Genomic DNA, 23,222 nt, shown 5'->3' on the forward strand with positions numbered 1-23,222 from the left:
GCTAAAGAGTGGAACTATTTCCATTGACTTGTGAAATCAGAACGGAATCTAGCAGATCCTCTGACAAAACCCTTGGGAAGAAATATGATCTTAGAAACATCGAGGGGAATGAGACTTAAGCCACTGGAAAACAAACAAGTGACAACCTTTGTGATTGGAGATCCCATGAATAAGGTTCATATGGGTAAAAACAAGACACTTGTTAGTTTTGATAGCACTAATTTGATTTTAAATCAAACATGTCCATTCCTATGGTGTGTGTGAAAGTGCTAGAGACTGCATTATTGAGAGGCTAAACTTTGTTATTAAAATTCTATGTGGTGAAATAATTTTAGTTTAAACAAAGTTTTTAATGATTTTCATATCCCTTATGGGTGATGTATGATTTGCAGCATACACTTGATGAAATCACCTATACGAGTGTCAAGTGGGGCCGCTTGCATGAGATCTTGGCATGATCTCTAGAGCACTCATGAATACCGGGCACGCGCATGGTCTAGTAAGCGCATCACAGCGATAACAACAAGGATTGTGGGGGTGTACTGTGATTGATAAACTTCTAACACACTCAAGTATCTTTGGTTCATATAGCTTGCTATACCAACTATACTGTGTGTTAAGTTTCTCGATCTAGGACTGGGTCATATAGCTTACTATACCAGCTCTGATGCATTATATCTTGTGAAACCCAAAATAATTTCTTTTCTCTTTCGTTTGGATATATATTTTGCAATATGTGGGGGGTTGTTGTACACGCAGGATAAAATATTGCAAAATACATTTCCTATTTTTTTGGATGAACGTTATTATTTTAACGTTGTGATATTACCGAAAGTTTCGTGCTTCATTGTTGCCAACGTTCTTTTGTTTTTGTTTGCAACGTTCATATTATTAAAAAAATCTTTTCTCAAAAGATATTTTGTTATATATTTTGGATCATGGGCCTGATTCACCAACTCTATAAATAGAGCACTTCCTTCACTCCAAAAGAATATCATGAGAAGTTATTCCTCTCTCATTTTCTCTTCTCTTAGTTTCATTCTTTCTCTTTTCTTCTTTTTCTAAAAAGATTTTGGGTTTATTTTTATTCTCTTTTTAAGAAATCTTTGCTAGTTCTGAGATCCTCAGAAATTCTGAGAAGTTCCTGTTGTATCCTGGGAGATTTGCGCAATACACCGCGGATAAATCGATCTACATGCCTCAGGAAATTCTTTGTTCATAATCTTTGTTCTCTGTTGTCAGCTTATAGAATACTCAAAATGTTTTTTAAGACTAGAGGAACTTTTTGTTGAAAAGTATTCTTCTAAAACCAAAAATTAAAAAGGTTGTGTTTATTACGTCTTCAGGTAACATTCTTATTTTATTTTTATTATATTTTTCGTACATTATTATAACTTTTATTTGCAAGAAATATACTAAAATATTAACTTATTTGTGATTTGTGGTATAGCGCGTATTTATGGGTCACACTGTTAACAACGACAAAAAAAATACTAATTATGTTTTTTATATAGTTTTTTGGTTTTAATATGTATATTTTCTATTAGCTTTCTTTCTAACTTCTATATTTATTTTTTTCACATTGTTACGAATGAATTTATAAAAAATTCTGTCGTAGTATCATTCACATTACTTGTTCTCCTCTTTTCAACTAAATTTTTTCTCACTGTTTTCTTTATCATTGCTGTAAACAGTCACAGTCACCTGCATCGCCTTATTAATGTACCGACATTTTGAATGCTTTTTATTTAATAAAATTAAATGAATCAAAAACTTTATTTCTCATGCATCACATGGTAACTATACGATAATCCTTAAAAGAAATTACAAAGTTTGATAGTTATTTGTTTTCTAAAAAATGATTTTTCAACATAAAAAATAATATAATTAAATAATAATTCGATTATTAAAAGAACAAAAAGGATTTTTCGAGGCAACGTATAAACGTGATTGAAAATAAGGAGATGCAAAGATGGCACCATCTTGGAAAGAAAAGTCCTTATTTCTTTTTATTAATAAATGTCGAAGCATGCGCTATACAAATTTATAAAATTTAATCAACAATAAATTGAAAGCTCAACGGTTAAAGAAATCTTCAAAAACTCCCTTCACACCACACGTGTTTACATACCTTATGTTACGTGTAAGTATGTAATTTGACACTTTTTAAGACATGTTTCATTAAATAAATAAATAGAAAAAAAAAGAAATGATAGAAACACTTTTTAGTGTGTTTAGTAAAATAAAAGAAACAAAGGTTAATTTTCTTTTCTTTTTATCAATTACAAAAAAATGAAAGGAAAAAAAAAGTATACATATACATTAACAACATAAGTTTCTCTATTACAGATTTAAAAAGAGTAATACTTAAAATAACGATAACTTAATCATTATACACTTGTTTAGTAAAGATTATATTGTGGGAATTGGGAGATTAAAAGGTGTGTCTGGAATTTCAGCTACATATTTTCAGAACGTGAATTTGTGAGTAACTTTTTTTTATAGAACTTGCTTGTATCTTATTCATTCTTTTTTTTTTTTTCTTATCAAACCAAACGATAGAATATCTACAAAATTTGAACTTTTCTGTCTGCTATTCTCAGAATATAATACTTTCATTTGTTAAACGAGTTGACGCTCTTACCAGTAAATATACTTTCCTTGCTAGTGAAACGTTCTTATGAAATGAATTTCAGATATCCTACAATTCAAAACATCCTTTTGAGACTTAAAAAGCTCAATTAAACTATTATTTATAATTTCAACTTTCAAAGTAGGAGAAATGTTTCAAATATTAACAAGGTTATTTTATGAAGAACACGGTAGACATTTCTTTTTTCTCTATACAATATAGATGGTTCAATTTTAACATCGTACATAAATTAGTTATATCAATTTTTTAATATTTTCTTCCATCTATTTTTATATACATTCTACAGGTCAACTTATTCTATCTAAATATATTTAATGGAACTACACATGAATTAATACTAATTCAAGAAAGATGCTTTAAAACATAAAAAAAAAATAGTATATATGATTAAACATTTGCCATGAAATATAAATTATATATACGGAAAGCTTTTAGTTTATAAGTAAAATCTTATACACCTCTCTCTTCTTCCCTTTTTCTTTCTATCTTTCTCTCTTAATTATAACTATTCATATTTGAATAAATCACCTTGGATAGTACTGTCTTTTAGGATGGAGAGAAATTTGGGTCAGAATGGGTTGCCAATATAGCCGGCTATGCATATTCCAAAGCTCTAGTTTCTAATGCTATTGATATTTCCTGCGAAAAATGAAGGGCATGTCTATGTTAGAAGAAATAAGGCTAAAGTAGAAAACAAAAAAAATAAAAATTGATTGGAACCAGACAACAAACAAAAAGGTATAGGCGTAAATTTTAAACATCTCATGCTGACACATAATAGTATATGCTAAACATCTGCTTTTTCACTATCTACGTTGATGCAATAAAAGAGTGTTCTTCTAGAAGAGTCATCCCCGTATGTTGTTACTGTTGTTCTACTGATATATTTTGTTATACGATATATTCATTTTGTTGTAGGTTACCCTTCCAAGTGCTGTTTTTCAATGGTGGGATCCAGCAAACATGTAAATAATTCACATTGAGATAAAGTGAGAGAGATTGGAAGAGTCATACTAATCTATTCCTTCATTATTTCCTAATTAGTTTCGACAACTTTCTCTTCATTATTTTTTCTCTACCGTAAATAGGTTCATCTCTGACTTGCCACTAGATATTAAAGATGAACTTAAAATCACAAACGAGCATTATTAGAGTTGGTGCTTCCATACCCAAATGTGGACACCAACTCTTAAATTTAGGAAACCAAAATTAGAGCCAGAGCAACTCGGACATACAATATTGCACACATACATGAAGTTAAAATATTATGAGAGTGGAATGGAACCCTATAGATCCTCAATATCTATCCAAGTCTATCATTAGATCAAAATAAAAATCATTTACCAAAACCGTTAACTTGCCTGTGGTTTTGCAGTCTTTGAGAATAAGCAACTTGATGTGATTGCCTGTCCATGATCTAAAAGCCATCCCACTTCGCTCAGTGTTTCACCTTCCTTGCTTTGTTTAAGTGAACACCACAGCTGCTTAGGAAGTAATATGTTGCTGTCTCCATCTCTGACAGAGTCCTGTACTTTCTCATCAAAAAGCTCCTGAAAGATCCCCTGTAATTAAAAAGAAAGATCATGGCAATGAATCCAATAAACAAGGACAATCCAGATTGCAAAATATAAAGGGTAATAAAGGAGATCCTTGCACTCACAGTATTTGAAGTGCTAACACTGGCGACAGCAGTAGATCCCTTCCAGATACCAGCAACATCGGAAGCAATCATGGGTGCGGTAGCAGCAAAGGCAGAATCACGCATAGCACAACCTCCTAGTTGATCACCATTTCTGAATGGCCCATACCATCGCTCACGAAATACTCTAATACCCTGTAGCACCATCTCTGTGTTATTTAATACATGGATAAACTGTATAACTCTAACCCGAGATTCACAATCTTGAGGATTGACCATGCAGCACTCAAACTCTAGTAAGTTATCTTTCTTTTGCCAGACAGCAACATAAGAACCACTGGATTGGTAAGCAAAGGCAGTAAGTCCACTATTTCCTTCTCCCACTTTCCTTTCATCCACGCTGTACTGCGTAGCAGCATCAGCCTCGCATCCCACAGTTGGAAGTAACTGAATGGATTTATATTGAAGAACACGTTCATTTGGTTCAGCAAGAGTGGGGCACTGAGTCTGCCAATCGAATACTTTAACTTCCCACTCCCGGTATGTTTCAGGCACCACGGACTCGGGTAGTTCAATTGCCTTTCCTTCATTACTGAAGTCTGCTCCAAATCCATCCCACTCACCAGAGACTCTAATCGCGAATTGAGACCAGGCTTCAATACTTGGGTCCCACACCGTGGAAGTAGTTCTTCTTCCATCCTACATGGAATAGCCAAATTGGTATCCAACTACTAAATATAGCATGAATTCTAAACAAGACAAAAGAAGCATAAATTTACATAATCATGCACAATATACATTACCAAACTGGGGGGATAGGCTGGTTAAATCAATAGAGCAACACCACCCACAAGTTACAGGGTCACAATTCACAATTATTTTTGATAAAAAAGAAAAGTGAGGACCCATGTTGATCCTTCAAAAATATAGGCTACATCACACAAGTCCTCTACTTATATCACATGCGTGTCTTCAAATAAAAAGTTATATACCACTGGTTTCACTCTTCAAAGATCAGCCTGAGCAATAATCTGATAATAACAGACCAAATTGATGCCGTGTATATACCTGTGGTGAACCAATTGGAAGACCATTATAATGATACGTGTATCTTTACTCTTAAGATTTCCAAAATGTACACTTGCTCAAAAACTAATCCCTGCAAGATATGACAACACGAAACGGAAAGGCGAGAAACACACTGAAAGGTGCCCCTACTCTTACTTGGTAAGAATCTGTTTTTCGGATTGGACTATCAGTTTCAACAGTTGCTTCTTCAGCATCTTGATTGACTGCACGCATCAAAGTTCTCCTGTTTTCAGATTCAAACTTACTCACAACTTCAGTAATAAGAGTATCAAATAACACAACAATAAGGGGCTACATTTGGACACCAAAATAGTAAGATTAAAAATAACAACTTAAAATAAACTGTTTTTTGGCACCAAAAGTATCTCCAACAAATCGCTGGAGAGTAATTCCTTTCAATAGGTAGAGATTCCCGAAGTGCTTTTTATCAATCCATGCACATGGTCAAGAAAGGAACCCTGACAAAATGCTTAAGAAGCTAAGTTATTTACTTGCTAATACTTATAATAAACTTTAGATACATTAACATGTCACACTTTCACTCCAATCAAGCACGCCCCAGAAGTTGAAACAATTCCCAAATTGCTACCAAGTTGAAAAATCTCAATAAAAACAGGCTCAGATAGCAAATCCAATACCTCCTCCTCCAATTGAAGGGAAGTCCCAGCATCCCAGAAACCCCAAATTTTCGATTATATGGCACTGAGACCTAAATTATAGACAGATAACAATTTTAAGCATAAAGCGCAAAAGCAAGGAGGTAGAAAGAGCAGAAGCATGAAGCAGAGGTAAGGAGAAAAATACAAGTGGATAGGATGAAGATGAGGAAGGGTGTGGTTGAAGGAGGCATGAAGATGGTGAAGTGGTGTTTGTCACAGAGAAAGCAGCCATTTGTGGAAGGAATCAGAGAGAGCAGAGTTGGCTACTGAATGGCTTGGCCTATGATGGGTTAATCACCAAACAAAGAAATTCAATAATATTATCCTTTATATTACCTCAATTCTTAATTTTCAATACTTTCAACAATTCTTAATTTACAAAATATCCACCAATACCTGTCTATAACGATCAATATTTGAAAATAAATAATAATTTTTTTTTTTCATTTCAGAGAATAATTTTTTGAAAAATTATATATTTCACTATTTCTTTTATCTATTTTATCGTAGTACTGTAATGTCTAATTAAAATGTTATTTTATTCTTAACATCATAATTAGGAGTGAAAAAGTAAAGGTTATTACGGAGATAGGTTATTTTGCAGTTCGTCAAATTTTGATAAATTCAGTAGGTATTTTTAAATTGTCAGTTTACTTCTTCTTTTTCGTCTAATTTATTAAATTAACATGATAGGAGGGATTGACTACCTAGTTTTTTTTTTATAATTTTTTTTAAATCCAACTTTTAACATACTAATGATGAATCAAATTAAAATTTTTCACATGGAATGCTATTTCTACACTCGATTACTTTTTAAGCCATACCTTTGTAGAAATTCATACAATAATTTTGGTATTTTCGTAATATATTGGATTGAGTGTATTTTGAATCGTGACTTTATTTTTATATAGTGCATTTAAAACTATATGCACAGTCGCTTCATGGGACTTTTAGAATTCCTTTAATTCTGAGCGCCAAGAATGGAAAACAGGCTATATAGGTAGCAGATATTTAATTAGAAAGTATATTTACGCATGGTAATGGTATGATATAAGAAAATGTTGGAACTTTTGAATTATTTCAATAGTTTACGTAGTTTAGATAAAAAAGGATAAGTGTTTTGTAGAAGTAATTCATTTGTATTGTATCCCTTAGAGCATGAGAAAGTAGATTTTGACGTTAATAAACAGAAGTAATTCATCAATATATTAAAAAAAAGAAAAGTAAATCATTTTAGATGAGTCAATATTGAATTGTACTTCCATTATATATTTATTATTATTATTATTATTATTATTATTATTATTAAGAGATGGGTAAAATCTATTGTAAGATTGAAAGTTTTTATATATAAAAATATATTGTATATAAATCCAAACGAATGTTATTTTTTGAAATATATTAGAATATTAACAATTTCATTATTTTATTATTTTTTAGAATTCATTTACACGTGTCCTGCTTTAACTTTAATGTAAAATCTTAAATATATATATATATATATATATATATATATATATATATATATATATATATATATAAATATATATATATATATAGGGTTCGTTAATGCGTACGCCAAAAAAAAAATTAAACCCTTGTTCACCTCCCTCGTTTCTCTTTCATCTCTCTCACTCCAACATTTTCTCTGTCATCCTATAATAGTCCCAACCTTCTTCATTCCTCTCAACCCTTTCTCTTTCATCTCTCTCACTCCAACATTTTCTCTGTCATCCTATGATAGTCGCAACTAAAAAAAATCAGAAACACTAGCGGTTAAACAATCTTACAAAAAAATGAATTTATAATGAGTTTTTATTTTATAATTTTTGTTTTATCTAATTTTATCCCATTTTCACAAGCATAAAGGAATTGGTAATTAACCAGGAAAAAATCAGAAATACTTGTTGTTAAACAATTTCTTACAAAAAATGATTTTATAATGAGTTTTCATTTTATAATTTTTGTCTTATCTAATTTTATCTAATTTTCACAAGCATAATGACATCAAAGGAATTGGTAATTGGCTTGGAAAAAATCAGAAACAATCGTTGTTAAACAATTTCTTACAAAAAGATTTTATAATGAGTTTTCATTTTATAATTTTTGTCTTATATAATTTTATCTAATTTTCACAAGCATAATGACATTCAAAGGAATTGGTAATTGGCCTGGAGGGTTTTTTTAGAGATGATGATTCAACATATGCAGATGATGAAATTAGATAGGTTAGTGAAGATGGTGAAATTGAAGAAATCTTGAATGAATCTTTCCTTGAAGGTGCTTATGTCAGTGAATCAACTCTTTACAAAGACAAATTGTTTAACGTCAGGTGTTTCTGATTTTTTCAATTGGGGCTACAATAGAAATGACAGAGAAAATGTTGGAGTGAGAGAGATGAAAGAGAAAGGGTTTAGAGGAATAAGAGAGATGAGTAAGGGTTTTGGGGATTCTTTTTTTTTAGTTTTGAAAATGAAAATTATTAAAATACCCTTAACCTTAAAACTTAGAATCCATGATATATGAGGGTATTTTTGTCTACTAAAACCCGGTACACATTGCTAAAATGTACCAATTAAAAAACAGACGTACGCGCGTTAGCAAGCCGCATATATATATATATATATATGAGTGGATCGAGTTTTTCCAAAAGTTTGCTGACATGAACTTAATCATCCTTAGTAATCAGTCTCTAATTATGTACACAAGACAAATCATCGGCTCTGATACCATTGTTGGATCTATCAAGGAGTACGTTCAAAGGGATATACAAACACCAATGAGATGTGACCCTAACTATATAAAAGATAGACATCACTCTTTATCCAAAAGTTTAAGACAATAGATTAATAAATCTTTCATCTTTTATATAGTATTCTACTTTCATATTTCTATCCAATTTGAGACTTAGACTAATACTTGAATTCCCAACACAACTACCCAATAAAAAAATAAAACACTGCACCAAATCTTAAAAGTCACCATCCTAGAGGCAAGTAAGACATAAACCAGAAACAGAGAAGGAAACACGGAAAAGCAAAACTGATGTTCTCGTGTATATTACAAAAAGGAGAAGCAGTAATACATATATTTATACAAAGGATTTAAAACATAACTAAGGTCAAAACGCTGTGTTGTTGCTGTTAGCAAAAGTAGTAACGGTTCATTGCTTTGAATATTTTAAGACCAAATAAATGGTTTTGGGCGATACTGAGGAAATGTCAGATTTCATAGTTCCTTAGAGAAATTTTGAAACAGAATCACTCACCAGTGTCGGAATAAAGGAAAATAGAGAATATAGATGGAGAAAAAATAATTGGAAAAGGCTTGACGGTAGTGAGAATTATTTGAGGATTAGGCATATAAATTGAAGTTTATTATTAGAAATGCAACTGCGAGAATTATTAAAGATGAACCTTTGATGTGTAAAAAGTATTTTATCTCCAATATCACATATTTAACTTTTGACATTATCACATATATTTGCCTAAGAGAGAAAACAAGATTTGAAGGAAGTATTTCAAAACATGTTTTCCCCCTAACCTCAAAGTATTAACCTTTCATGATTCCTAACACTAATAACTAACGAATCACACATTTCTTAAAGCCCGTCAAACGTGAGTAAATGTCAGAATCTTCTTAAAAAGACAAACTTGATTTAAACTACTAAACACGAGTTAAGAGAATGTAATAGCAGTTCCACAAAGACAAGCTAATAGCAGGTAAACATACATCATAAGCTCTTAAGTCTGTTTCATCTCATGCTTCGTTTTAGGTTCGCATATATATAGGTATTCTTTTAAGGTAATAAAATCCCAACATATACATCACAAACTATAAGCTATATAGAGTTTAGAGAATTTCAGGGCCCTAATGAGCTGCAAGTGGCACTCCAAATTTTTCATTCAGGATCTTAATGTATTCCTTTCGAGAAGGATTATCTTCCTGTGGTCGATTATATGGTGTCCAAACTGGCTCTCCTTTAAACAACCTCATCAACTGCACGCAAGCACATATATGTACACAATAAAACTATGATTAGTCAACCCAGAAAATTCATGAATCTTGATATATTTAAACAATCTTTAAGGTAACATAATTGTTTTCTTCCTTCTGCATCCGAAGATGAAACCTTAACAAGAGAATATATGGTTTTGGTTTCATACCTTCACGTAGTTACTGGGGTCTAGGGTGAACCGATGATAAATTCCAGCAGGTAAAATGATAAGATCACCAGCCTTGATCAAAATGCGAATCCAACGATCATCCTTGTCTCGCACATCAAAGTAGCCACTTCCTTCCAAACAATACCGAATCTCTTCATCTTGGTGAATGTGCTCGGTGTAGAAATTCTTCAACTTCTCTTCATAATTTTCTACCTTTTCCGGGCATAAGTCAAGCATGTCCTACAACACATCCAAATAAAACACTTATATTCAAGTTTTCTTTCATCCGCACTTAGAATATCACTTAGCAATTAGCTCTGGAAGATCTCACCTTATTTGTCTTAAATTATTGGAATAGAAACAGTAAAAAATGAATTTTAAATTTAATTTAGTTTCATAAAATTAATTTTCGTATTTACTTATATATATTATAAATCAGTATTAACGTCTATTCCGACAAAAGTCATAAATAAAGCTCAACATTGTCAGATCTCTATACGGACAATAGCATTATTAACCTCAGCAATTCTGCTACTATGTACTGAAAATTGGACTGTCTCAGAACAATATAGTGTGACTACTAAGTTTTGTCTATCCAGTCTTTGGGATCACGTACGTACGATCTGGTTTGAGCTTAAAAAATTAACTGACCTTCTTATAAGTTATTTTTTAATCTATTTTTATAAATTTCTCAATCAAATTTATAGTTAAACTCTCCTTTGCTAAAAGCTTTTCAAATAAATACTTAAGTTGTTTATATCATACATTTTTAGTGTACCCCATAAAAGATAGGTGTGATGTTTAAACTTATTTTAAAGAAAAAAATTGTTTATAAACTTTTAAAAATAAAAGTAAAAATTATTTATCAGAACTTAAAAATTCATAAACAAGATACAGCATGAAAATCGCCCATACCGAAAAAACAGGAGCGTGTTTAGGAAATTGAGGACTTTAACCAAAAATTTACATGGGAATAGTCTAATATAAATTATTATCTGTCATTTTATTTTGAAGAAATAATATAACTAATCCATTTAACCCAACTTTCATCATAATTGACTTCAAATCAAATTTTTAAGTAATTTTAATAAACGCGTTTTAAGAAAAAAAAAACAATAATAACTATAGGTGTTACCAATAATATTTTATAAGTAACGAACATCTAGAAAAGAACGTAACATTTTGTCATAACTCAACACTTACATAGAAAAAAAAGAAATTAATCTTTTTAAATAGTTTTACGCTTCTAAAATTTTTATAACAAAACTCATTATTTAATTATTTAAAGTAATAATCTTTATGCTGATTTAAAAAAATAACAGTCTTTATATTGAAAAAATGAGGCCTTCTAATGTTCAAGACCACAATCTTTGTAGTTGTATATAGAGAAATTTGATGATGCTCTGGGAATTCAAGGGTTTTGGTATTTGGAGGGAGAACGTTCTCTTATTCGATTATTGGCTTAAAAAGCATGTGAGGCAAAAGTCTGGGATTTATCTGAAAACTGTAGCAACTCTCTCTATCCTATATATTTGTTCAATGCATATATTATCCAGGAACTTCTAATACTAATCTTATCAGGCGCTAATGAATGAATAGGTAGGAATCCATGGACCGTTATCTGATTGCAGAAAACAAAATAAAAGGAATTGAAATAAAAAATAAATATTACCATGAAGTTGTATCCCCTAGCTTCTCTAATTTTGTTCAACTCTTCATCGTTCTCGTAGATAGTTGGATTCAGCTTCCAGTACAAGACCCCCAATTCTGCAAAAACTCAAAAAAACGTCACAATGAAGAAAAATCAAAGAGAGTTGGAGGGAGAGAGAGACGAAGTGACCTGCCAATTGGTCCAATGAAACTGATTCGTTGGGATTGCGACGGTGAGGAAGCCTTGGATCTTCACTGGTATCGTCCATCAACCATGCCTGTGATGTCAGAATGTCTTATTAATAACGATGCTTAACCCAGACCTAGACCTTCATTCATCCATATACACAAAACAGAAGAAAGAACTCACCTCAATCGCCATGATGATAACTTCCAAGTTTCAATCACTCCTGTTCCTTACTCTAATTATCATTCATTCTTTCTATATATTTGTTATCATGCCACTAAAAAAATTAATTATAAACCACACGATATTATTGTGGCGCATATTATATACTTCTTTCTATCTTTTTTTTACCATCTCTTCGACCGTCATGTGACGTGCACGCGTACATGTGGCTGGTGTTTTCACGGAGAAAAAAAATATCATCTTCGTCATTTCATCAGATTGTTGTTTTATCGGCATTTCCTTGCATACACGACCGACTCCACTTTCGTTTGAACTCCATCTCATTTCTTGGTGCACAAAATTGTTTAAAACTACATATGATTACTTTTGTAAGAGTAGCACGTACCAATAAATTTAAAAATAACTAACCCATACAATATTATCAAAATTAGAAAAATAAATTTAAAAATAACTAACCCATACAATATTATTTCATTGATTTTTATTACACGCAGATCAAAATCTTATCGTCGTTGTCTTGCCCAAGTATTTCTTTCCAATTAATCTACCTTTATTTTCCCCCTCTTTTTCTTCTTTCACTCTTCCATTCCCTTTTTCTCTCCTGTCTACCACATGGAGCACAAAGGAGAATGGAGTAAGAATGAGACATCCTACAACATTTCAAACAATCAATGTTATTACTAGAGACATTCATCCTGAAACAAAATAAAAAATCAGCAATTACAAAGTATACACGAGAGAAGAGTAAGGGTACTTTGGCATCTGCACAAAAGCTATTAACATTTAACGAGGCAGCAAGATCAATTTACACATCATATATTCTTGGGAAAATGGCTGCTCCTCCTTGGCTCTAAATTACTACTAATAAAACCTTAAACTTCAGTAACAAGAAATTCCCGAAGGACGAAATTAGATGGCTGATATTACAAAATTGATATGGTAAGCAGGGCACTCCACTATCCTAAACAACAGAAATTTGCAAAACAGTTAAAGATACTAAAATTGACCAGTCTGAGAGCAGTCAATTCTTGCAGTAGGCTCCTAGACGCTATCGTCTCTTCAGTTATACTTCGATCATCTCTCTTCAATGATCTACGAGTCCCAATTCTGCATAATCTATCTAGTTGATGTTTTAGCATTCTTGAACATCTGCAAAGACAGACAACATAAATTTATAACAGAAAATATTGAAAAAAAAATGGCAACCTAGCATTGACGCTTTAATCATATATTGGCTCACCATTTAGATTTTAATAGCCATCACAAAAAAAAAATAGTTTGTAAACTAGTCAAAAGGTTAACATTAGTTTATAAGATTTTCATAGAAGCTCTCCACACAAGGATTTCCCCCTGCATGTTAGATGGTTTGCAAGTCTCACGTCCCCAAATATCAATACAGCAAACAGGAGAATCTGATTTATTTCAATTACTATAATTCTGATATAATTTTAAAGGCTTTGAGTCAAATTTTCACATTCTCGATAGATACAAGAAATATACTGTCTTGCTACTAGAAGTTGAAGAAAATTTTCAACTAACAAACCTTTGTCATTGAGATCAATGGGAAGGGCAACTTTGAGCTGGTTGTCAGCTGAACCACTGGAAGCTAGAGGCACTCTAGGCTGTGGTGGAGAACTAGTGCTACTACGGCTTGAATTCCCATTTGAGGCATGGACCTTCACTGGAAGGTTCAAATACATCTCGAAGTTAGATGAAGTAATTCCAGTCAATTTCTTGCCTTTAAATCTTCCCCTAACATAGAAGGCAGATTAAGAGGATAATTCAGCAGGCTATCACCCAAAAAATACACTTGTAGCACAGGGGCTAGAATTGATGTGAAAACAATTGGCAGCTCAGCTCTGCAAATACCTGTCCTTACGCTTTTCACGATATCGCTGCAATGACACTTTTCTGCTTGCTTGACCATCTATATCTTGTGAAAAAACATACATATATTATGAATACTTAAGTTTCAAGAATAGGAAGTGTGGAAATTTATTAGAGTTTTTAACCCATACTGATATGGTACATCAAACACTCAAGATTTCATTATACTTCATTGCTTTTAGATTCACAAAAAGCAACAAAAAGTTCTCTTAACCAGGTATTTAATTGTTGGAGCATGTGCCCATTATTACCTAGATACTTAATAGCTGCCAATTATGAGCACCAGTATCTCCACACAATCTCGTACAAGCATTGAACCTTTTCACAGGGTAAAAACATAATTGATGAATAGTATCAGCACCAGTACCCATTCGTACATGATAACTGCTAATATTCTTAAATACAAGTGATAGAGAGTTGAGTAGTGTGCAAGTCCCACATTGAATAGCTTGGGATGCTGGTTGGAAAGCATTTGGTTCTCCTTGCTTAATAGTTAGCTTTTGAGAGTGGGTGCTTATTAACAAATAGCAATTTTACCAGCAGCAGACAAGGTACTTAAATATACAAGAGGTTCTAGCAAATATAAGTGGAGCTTAAATCCAACACTAAGGTAGAAAAGTTGCAACATAAGTCCAACACTACCAATAACAACAAAAGCCTTCACTTTTTCCCATGGGGAATATGAATCAAACAAAGCCATTGAGATCTATCCAATAATGAAACTTAAACTAAGTAGGTGACTTTTTTATTTTCTTGATTCAAAAGAATCGTGACCCAGTACGCCTAGATAAAAAAAAGAAAGGACCACAGTGAACTTGCCAAGTCAAACTAAAAATAAATGGAATTCAATATCAATATAAATTCAACAAAGGGAGCGGCTGTAGCAGCAACAACAACAAAGTCTTGTTCCAAAAGGTGTAGCCAGTTATATCGATGACATTAATTTGAAATGCCTAGAGATCAAAGCTTCATGAGTAATATTTAGCCAGAGAACTCCGCCTGTGTTTTTCATAGCCAATCCCATGCGCGTTTTAAGGAGGGTTGTGCTAGGCCCTTGACAGCCAATGTAAAACTTGCAGTTATACCAAAAAACAAGGATGCAGCATCGGTCCAGATTCAGCCCAGTATTTTATAAATAAAATTAACTTGAAATTTTCGGTAAATTACAACAGAACAAGGAAAGTTCTAGCAGAAAAAAATTCCATCTAGTGAATTATACCTACCAGCATCACGAGTTAGGCTCCCTTTCTCTCTGTATTGCAGAGGATATTCCACCATCTTATCTGTAAAATCCAATTCAGAACACCAATTATCAAGTTACCAAAACCACAGCAGGCGTAATATGTGGATTATAACATCTAGTCGGATATTATTGTTGTCATTATTTAAGCACGTAAAAGAACATGTGCTTGGACATCTACGTCCAAAGTGAATTTGGTCATAATGACTAGGCATCCAATTATTTATCAGTTTGCACAGAAAAGGAACAACCAGTTGCACTAAAAACTCAACAAACAATGGAAAATGAAATAGTACAATAAAAAGCAATTAGTAGCTTGAATCCTATTTCATGATTTATTCCCATAGTCAGACAAAGCAAGGTAGGTTGGCTCTTCATCCTCCTTCAAGAAATAAATTGAATCTGGTATTCAAGAAAATAAAAAAGCTACAGCAATTTTCTGCATCAAATCATCAGCTGAAATCATTCAATGAAAAGTTTTAAATTTTTTACGCAATGGGCACTGAAGATTCATTCCCTCGCACATCTGAGTACTGATAGTTCAAAGCAAAATTAAGTAATCTTTCTACCTACTTGCTACCTGCTTGAGCAACCTGAAGGATAGCTGTATCAACAGGGATGAGGACATCCTTATCCATCGGTAAGTGGCAAGGAGAAGACCAAGCTGATGCATGTCCATGTAAAGGATCATCCTGAGTAAACTGGACAGGACTTGCAGCAAGCTGCATGATTGCCCGTGCCTGCAAAATCAGAGTACAGTTGCATTGGAAGGTGAAACCTTATTGGATGATGTATGACCAGGTATGCAAAATGATAAATCATTACCAACCTTATCAGGTGGGACTCCATCATAGACGTTCACCTTACCACAATAGAAAATTGTCATTTGGCCAATTGATCCACTAGTAGCACAGCCCCTGTGACCACGTTTACAAGCAATGTTCAGAACATGAATGAACAATACTTAAAAGAAACACTGGCTTACCTCCAATTGCATACACTTATGCAAAATGTATTGAATTCAATACGACATTTTAGGCCACCAAATTGCTCTAATCGTTGCGTACACTTTATGAGTATCCAGGACTCTATTTTTTGTAAAGAATGACTCAAGAGCAGCTTAAATTTATCCATTAATCAATGAAGATACTGTAGTAATTCTAGAACACTTAATGTTAGGACGGTGGAGATGTAGAAGTTAGTCAGAGACAGTTAGAATATGAGATAAATAGTTAGAGGGGGTAATTGAAATAAATAAATAAAAGGAAGCAAAGGAAAACTGAGAGTCGGCTATGTTTTAAAAAGGGAAACCTTCATTTTGTTTTGCTATCATTTCGAAAACTGAGAGTCAGCTATGTTTTAAAAAGGGAAACCTTCATCAAGGGGAACCCTTGGATGAGATTGGATTCTCTTCGTTGTATGCATTTTAATAAAAAAATACAATCTTCTTTCCTTTTTTTTCTCTGTTTCTCATTCATGTTATATAACACCTACTTAGAACACTCAGATCAGCTTCATTTTCAGTTTCAGCAAGGTACGATTACAACTTGCTGCAACTGAGTAGAATTTCCAGAGATTCCCTAGACACAACATACAATTTCCAATAACCTGGTGGCCACAATTTCGGTTTTCGGTCTTAATTGTTTGTGTTTCTTGAATCTTGAAATGATGATGCTAAACCTAAAATCAATTTTAAACATAGAGAGTTTGTCTTCCTCCTATCGATATTTAACATGCATAATCTGAATGAATCGTGTCTCCAACTCAATCATGATATCTAGTGCAATATCTAAATAGGATATTTTAAGTTAAGTAGAATGACAAGATTGTAGAATGACAGACATGAATGGAAAACAAAAAACATCAATTAAACATTAAATACAAATACAAAGCACCAGATATAGAATAAACCACATTGGAGTTGCGTGATTATCTAGATTTGGCAATAGCGGTTATATGCTTCAAATGCGCTGACTGGTGGTCTGAAATTGGATAAATCCATAGTGCTACCCAATACATCCCAGAAAATTCCAAACATCCAATGACCTAAAACCTTTTCTAGTCGCACTGACAGCAAGATCCCGCCCATGATCCCGTAAGGCATACACAAAGTGTTTAGACACACAAAAAGCATTCACATTCTTTTAAGAATACCTCACTAACAGCTTTTCCACCACTTTTTCCTCTCACATTCACTGGATACTAAAAACCCACCATTTGCATCATTTCCCGACCCAGAAAAATAAAAAAGTAACAAAACAATGAATCAATTCGAACTTGACAGCAAAAGTTAATCCACTTGAAAACTAACCTTCACTGAACCTCAAATCCTCGTATCACTCCCTCTAGTACGCAACCCTCACTCTTGACTGAACCTCAAAACAACTATTTTCTCCCACAAATCATCAAAAGATGAAACTGGCTTGGACGGGATTCCACACCCCAAGCTTAAAAAAAATAAAGAAAGAAAGAAAGAAAGGAGAGAGGAAAAAGGAAAACAGACCTGGGGCTAGCAACGTTAGCGTTGGTGTTGGTGTCATTAGTCTCCGTAGGTTTTTCCCCAGAAGAGGCAGATTTCTGAATGTCGTCGGCGGCGAGAAAGGCGGGTTCCTCAGGAGGAGGGGCCTTGGGCGGAGGCTGAGTCAAATTGGCCTACAATCAGTGACGGAGTAACTATTGATGACATTTACTGTGAAGATGAAGCAAAGGCGAAAGAAGAAGAAGAAAAGAAACTCACTTGAGGTTGAGGAGCATGAGGATGGTGGTGCATGGGGGGAGGAGGAGGAGGGGAATCATCGTCGGAAGGTTCGAGAAGCGCTTTGAGGGAAATGACCTGTTGGATCGCCTGCGATTTGTTCCATGAAGGCCTGCGCATCCCTGTACGAACACGTGTCTTCTCCGTTTTATTAATTATTTATTTCTTTATTAATAAAGTAAATAACTACGATTATTGAGGTTAAATTAAAAAATAACCCGCATCCCGATTAATGTCATCATTTAATAAAGAAAAAATATGGTCGCATAATAATGTGTTAGGGAAATGGAGGTTCTCAGGTACCGGAAATCATGGAGGAAAAAAGAGGAGAGAGAAAGAGACTGAGACCTTTTTCTTTGAGGAATCTGCGACAGTCTTCGCGAGTGAGCTGAGAAATGTCATCCTCCGTGAGTTGGTTGAGGGGCTTGTCGAGGATGGATCGGAAGGTGGCGGTTCCGCCGACGTTCATGGCCTCCGATTCCGGCAGCCGGTGGTGCGTGGGACCATGAATTTAAGAAAGGTAGAGAGAGAAAGAGAGAGGGAGAGGGAGAGAGAGAGTGAGTGAGTGAGAGAGTGTTGTTGGCAGGCAGCGTTGGGTTGGGGGGAAATGGGGGAAGGGTAGGGGGGGGCTTTTTTAGGAGTTGGGGTGAACCCTAAGCTGCCACGTATGTTTCTGTCTTCATTATTAGCAACTAATCTTCTTTCTCACTATACATTACACTTAATCTTTATCATTTTTTTTTCTTTTTTACAATCTTTTTTACTTTTTTTACTATCTCCCTATATTTTTATTTATAATATCACATCTTCACATTTTTAAAAAAAAAAATGGTTTCAAATTAGTTATATTTTTCACAGTCTAATTTATCTGTGAAAGAAATAATTAGAAAAAGATTAAGAAATGATTGTAAGATAGTGATTAAGAAGATTGTGTATGAAAATGTAAAATTGGATGGCAGAAGGAGTACAAAATGTGGAATGGAGAAGGTAAAAGGTAAGTTGGATGGGCGTGGGAGTTGGCGTCAGTATGTAATAATTTGTGTTGGGTGAATAAATTGGGTTTGTCCGCTAGCTTTTGCGCTCCGTCCAAGCCAACCAAACCAAACCTTGCTCTGTTTCCACTCCCACACTCGTCACTTTCACTCCTTCACACTTTTCAAGATAAACACACTGTGCATTCCTTCTGGATTTACAATGGCTAGATGCACATAAAAGCTTTTAACGCTAACTTCAATATTAAAACATTATTTAAATTGGTTTCAAAAATATGTTAACTTTAAATCATTTTTTAAGTCAGATTTTTAAAAGTATGTAAAAAAAACTGTTATTTTTTTTATTTCAAATAAAATATGTGTAATATGTTTGATAATGAAAACAATACGGATGTAATTATTTTTAAAATGAAATTTGAGAGATTAGAGATATAAAAGTGGGATTGTTTAAATTAAGAGAAAGATGATAAGAAACGAAAGAAATTAAAAATAAAATATATGAAACTTTTGTGAATGATATGATGATTTTGATAAATTAAAAAAAAATATTTGAATTATTAAAATTAGAGTAGTATTATTTTACTCTTAGTCATAAAGTATACACTATAATAAAATAAAATGTGAATTATTATTTGAAATACAAAAAATAAAATGATAAAATTATATTAAAATAAAATGAGATTGGTAAAACTTAAATTCAAAATAAAATTGTGGGCGAGTGATTGGTTTAAATAAAATATTTATTATTAAATGTGAGTGAAAAAGCATAGTTTAGGAACTTGTAAAAAAGATGGTCATTCGAGTAATTTAATATAAAATGATATGATTTTCTCTTAAGTCAATTTTGTTAATCATTTCATCTAAACAATTTTGACATCAATTTTTCTTTTTTTTATTACAGTACATCATTCTAAACAAACACCATATAAATTAGAATACAAAATTTATTTCACTAATATTTAATTGTTTCATACGAAACATTTATTTGGGCATGTCTAGTTTTGCATGTGATATAAATTCAACAAATTTATGTATAGAGGTTTTTGCCAACTGATTCCCTAAATAATAAATAGGTAAATACTTAAATTCAATTGTTTAACTTTTTTATTTATCTTTCAAATGGTGGATAAAAACTATTTGGGTTAGATATATGGTAAATGTATGCATTAAGTCATTTCTTAATCTTGCATCTTAGGGTGTTGTTCCCTCCAACACCACTTTATACTTCCTCCACCTCCTCACATTATTTTAAATACAATTATATCTTTAAGTTAAAAAGATTTTTACTTTTACCCTATTTTAAATAATTTGAAACCATAATTTTACTTTCTTAGCACCCACCCACAGAACTCTCTTCCCCTTTCCCCATTTTGTTTCACCTCCCACACTTCCATTCCTTTTTCTTTCCAGTTTTTTTTTTGTTTAAAAGCTTCCATTGCCGCCGTGGTGTGAAGGAGCGTTGCCGCCGTGGTGTGGAGGAACATCGAGAGCGTCCAGAGCATCAACCAGCGTGAGGAAGTATACATCAAAAAAAGCTCTAAAATAAAAAAAGTAACCTTTAAAAGGAGGTGACATCTTCAACGGATGTCAACATCCGTTTAAGGATACGTTTATCCTTAAACGGATGTTGACATCCGTGGAAGGTTGTCACGTTTAAAGGTTACGTTTTTTATTTTAGGGTTTTATTTCAAGGTTTATTCGAATACGAGGAAGCACGACACGCGCTGCACCACGAGAGCGATACTGCACCACGAGAGCGATACTGCACCACGAGAGGGAGACTGCTTGATAATTCTTTCCACCACCACCAACCTTTGCAACTTGTAGTATCTCATAACGATGAAAGAAAGAGAGGAAGAAATATAATGTTAAAATGAAAGAAAAGTATTTTACTCATGCACGGGACTATAATAGGTTATTAGTGAAATAGGTTGTGAATGGGTAAAATTAAAAAATAATAACCCTAAAAATAATTTTACGGAGGACAAAATAGTAAAGAGAAGGTGGATGGAGAAAGGTGTGGTGGTGGAGGGAGGAACACCCTGCATCTTATTATACCCATATTAATCAATATAATTTATATAAAAAACACATATGTTATTTAATTATATAATTATAGCTCTCAACGAAAATAATTTGAATGATAAGTTAACTTAATTTAAAACAATATCATATGAGTAATATATTACACACATATATATAATATCATATGACTCTGAGCATACAGAACAATACAAGTTATATTAATACATTATTATTGTCATTTATATGAAAGAATTCTTTTTAATAATCAATAATAAATATTGAAACATTCTTGATAAGATATAACGTATGAAAACTCTCAATCACATCTCCAATATTTTTTAATGGATACTGTAATCGTCTTTAAAAATATTCACATATATTAAACATGTTTGATCCGTACACGTTTAAAGAGAAGGTAACTTATGCACCTATACTAGCTAAATTATATATAATTTCAGCTTCTCATTATATGATATTATAATCTATATAATTAGAATATCAATAAATTTATAATATAGAAATAATATAGTTAATATTATCACCCAAGTAAATGTTAGAAAAGAGGTGAAAAAGATTGAGAAATATTTTATATGAGATTAGAATAAAGACAACAACATATCATGGATAAAAATAAAAAGGTATGATACCTATTTCAATCTATCGATTTTTAGAATGTGTTCAAAATTGTCTTCTTTTTTTTCAAAAATTCATTAATGTCCTATATTTTTAAAAAACTGTTCACGTTAATAGTTTTTATTTATAACATTAATGATTGACAAAAATGAATAACTTGGTCAACTTTAAAAAAAAAGACAACTTAAAATATACTTTGGACTAAAATAGATATTAAACCAAATAAAAGAGATGAATAAAAAAAATTTAAAAATTACAAAACTTTATTATTACTTATATTATTAGTATTTATATTATTACTATTATCTATATTTTTATTATTTGTATTTATTATTATTGTTTGGATTATTATTATAATAATAATAATTACTACTATTATTATTTATATTTCAATCTATTTGTATTATGCTCCTTTCCATTCACACACACCTATTATAGACCCAACTTCTCCTTCCTTTGTATTTTTTTTTTCTTTTGTCTCATAAGAGGACAATTTTGTCTTTCATTAATTGCGAGCTGGTTTTCCTTCTAAATATTCACACAATAACAAGGAAATCCTTATATTTCTAGAGTAAAATTTTCTTGAAAATCAACGTATACAAACAACTCTCTCCCTTTCAAATCCATCTACCTACTCATCCAAACGTAGATGGTGGCAATTATCAAATGAGATTTTATCCTTTTTTATGCAGGTCATTTCAAGGGTAATAAGAGTGTAATTATCAAATGACCCTTAACTTTTTTTCTAAAATTTACAATCATTTATTTATAATAACTAATAATCATAATAAAAAAATTAAAAATATAATAATAACAATAATAATGAAATATAAAGTATTTAAAAATAATATTAATGGAGAAAATAATACATTATTAAAATAAAATACCAATAAAAGTTATCATGACAAAAGTAATTGATTAATAATAGTATTACTTTTTTACAATTCAATATTTAATTAAAAATATTTTTAACCAATTACATTTTATTTTAAATTAATTACACCTGTTAATTTTTTTTTAAATTCATTGAGATTTTATTTTAAATTAATAATAACTAATTACATTTTATTTTCTATTAATTTTAATCACGAGGACAAATATATAATCTTACCAGTTAATTTATTTAATATTTTTTTTATTTCTCACATCTATCAAATCGTTCACAAACTTATATAAATTTTATCTTTAAATCTCTTCATTTTCACCTTCAAATTTTCTTAAAACGAACAATATCACTTTATCTTATATTCTTCCCTAAATATATTCACCTATGTTGTGATGGAATAAACTTGGGCAAAGATTTTTTATCCATAGGGTTGAGCTCAAATATATTCATGATCTTTTCTGAAAGTATATGTGAAGAATAATGGTAAGAAATGTTGGTTTAATCTTTAAATCAAATAACAACCAAATCATAATTCATACATCATGACATGCAAGGACCGACCACTTGACTCTAACTGT

At 32.1% G+C, this 23,222-nt stretch overlaps 3 protein-coding genes across 9 annotated transcripts; all 3 read right to left on the reverse strand.

Annotated features, from left to right (window-relative positions):
- Positions 1-3,035: 3,035 nt before the first annotated feature.
- Positions 3,036-6,337, reverse strand: LOC124836246 (glycerol kinase). Its single transcript, XM_047311374.2, has 6 exons — positions 6,186-6,337; positions 6,020-6,090; positions 5,517-5,604; positions 4,314-4,991; positions 4,015-4,215; positions 3,036-3,292 (listed from the first exon to the last, which is right to left on the reverse strand). The coding sequence occupies exons 1-6, from the start codon at positions 6,270-6,272 to the stop codon at positions 3,248-3,250; spliced, it is 1,170 nt and encodes a 389-aa protein (XP_047167330.1). The 5' UTR covers positions 6,273-6,337; the 3' UTR covers positions 3,036-3,247.
- A 3,380-nt stretch (positions 6,338-9,717) lies between these two features.
- Positions 9,718-12,378, reverse strand: ARD4 (RmlC-like cupins superfamily protein). Its single transcript, XM_047311428.2, has 5 exons — positions 12,227-12,378; positions 12,047-12,134; positions 11,879-11,973; positions 10,207-10,446; positions 9,718-10,039 (listed from the first exon to the last, which is right to left on the reverse strand). Exons 1-5 carry the CDS (start codon positions 12,236-12,238, stop codon positions 9,911-9,913), a joined length of 564 nt encoding a protein of 187 aa, XP_047167384.1. The 5' UTR covers positions 12,239-12,378; the 3' UTR covers positions 9,718-9,910.
- Positions 12,379-12,989: 611 nt separating this feature from the next.
- On the reverse strand, positions 12,990-18,720 carry LOC124836267 (protein TIFY 4B-like). 7 transcript variants are annotated; one of them, XM_088095684.1, is made up of 9 exons: positions 18,457-18,720; positions 18,091-18,230; positions 17,857-17,990; positions 16,183-16,270; positions 15,934-16,093; positions 15,337-15,396; positions 14,096-14,153; positions 13,770-13,978; positions 12,990-13,375 (listed from the first exon to the last, which is right to left on the reverse strand). In XM_088095684.1, exons 1-9 carry the CDS (start codon positions 18,575-18,577, stop codon positions 13,359-13,361), a joined length of 987 nt encoding a protein of 328 aa, XP_087951810.1. In that variant the 5' UTR covers positions 18,578-18,720; the 3' UTR covers positions 12,990-13,358. The 7 variants fall into 7 exon arrangements, with proteins under 7 accessions (XP_087951810.1, XP_087951808.1, XP_087951809.1 ...); XM_088095682.1 differs by having other exon boundaries at positions 14,096-14,159; positions 15,931-16,093; XM_088095683.1 differs by having other exon boundaries at positions 14,096-14,159; positions 18,457-18,719.
- Between the last annotated feature and the right edge of the window lie 4,502 nt (positions 18,721-23,222).

This window comes from Vigna umbellata, chromosome 8 (assembly GCF_029865625.1).
Source record: "Vigna umbellata cultivar VRB3 chromosome 8, Vumbellata_1.0, whole genome shotgun sequence".
NCBI classification, from domain to species: Eukaryota; Viridiplantae; Streptophyta; class Magnoliopsida; order Fabales; family Fabaceae; genus Vigna; species Vigna umbellata.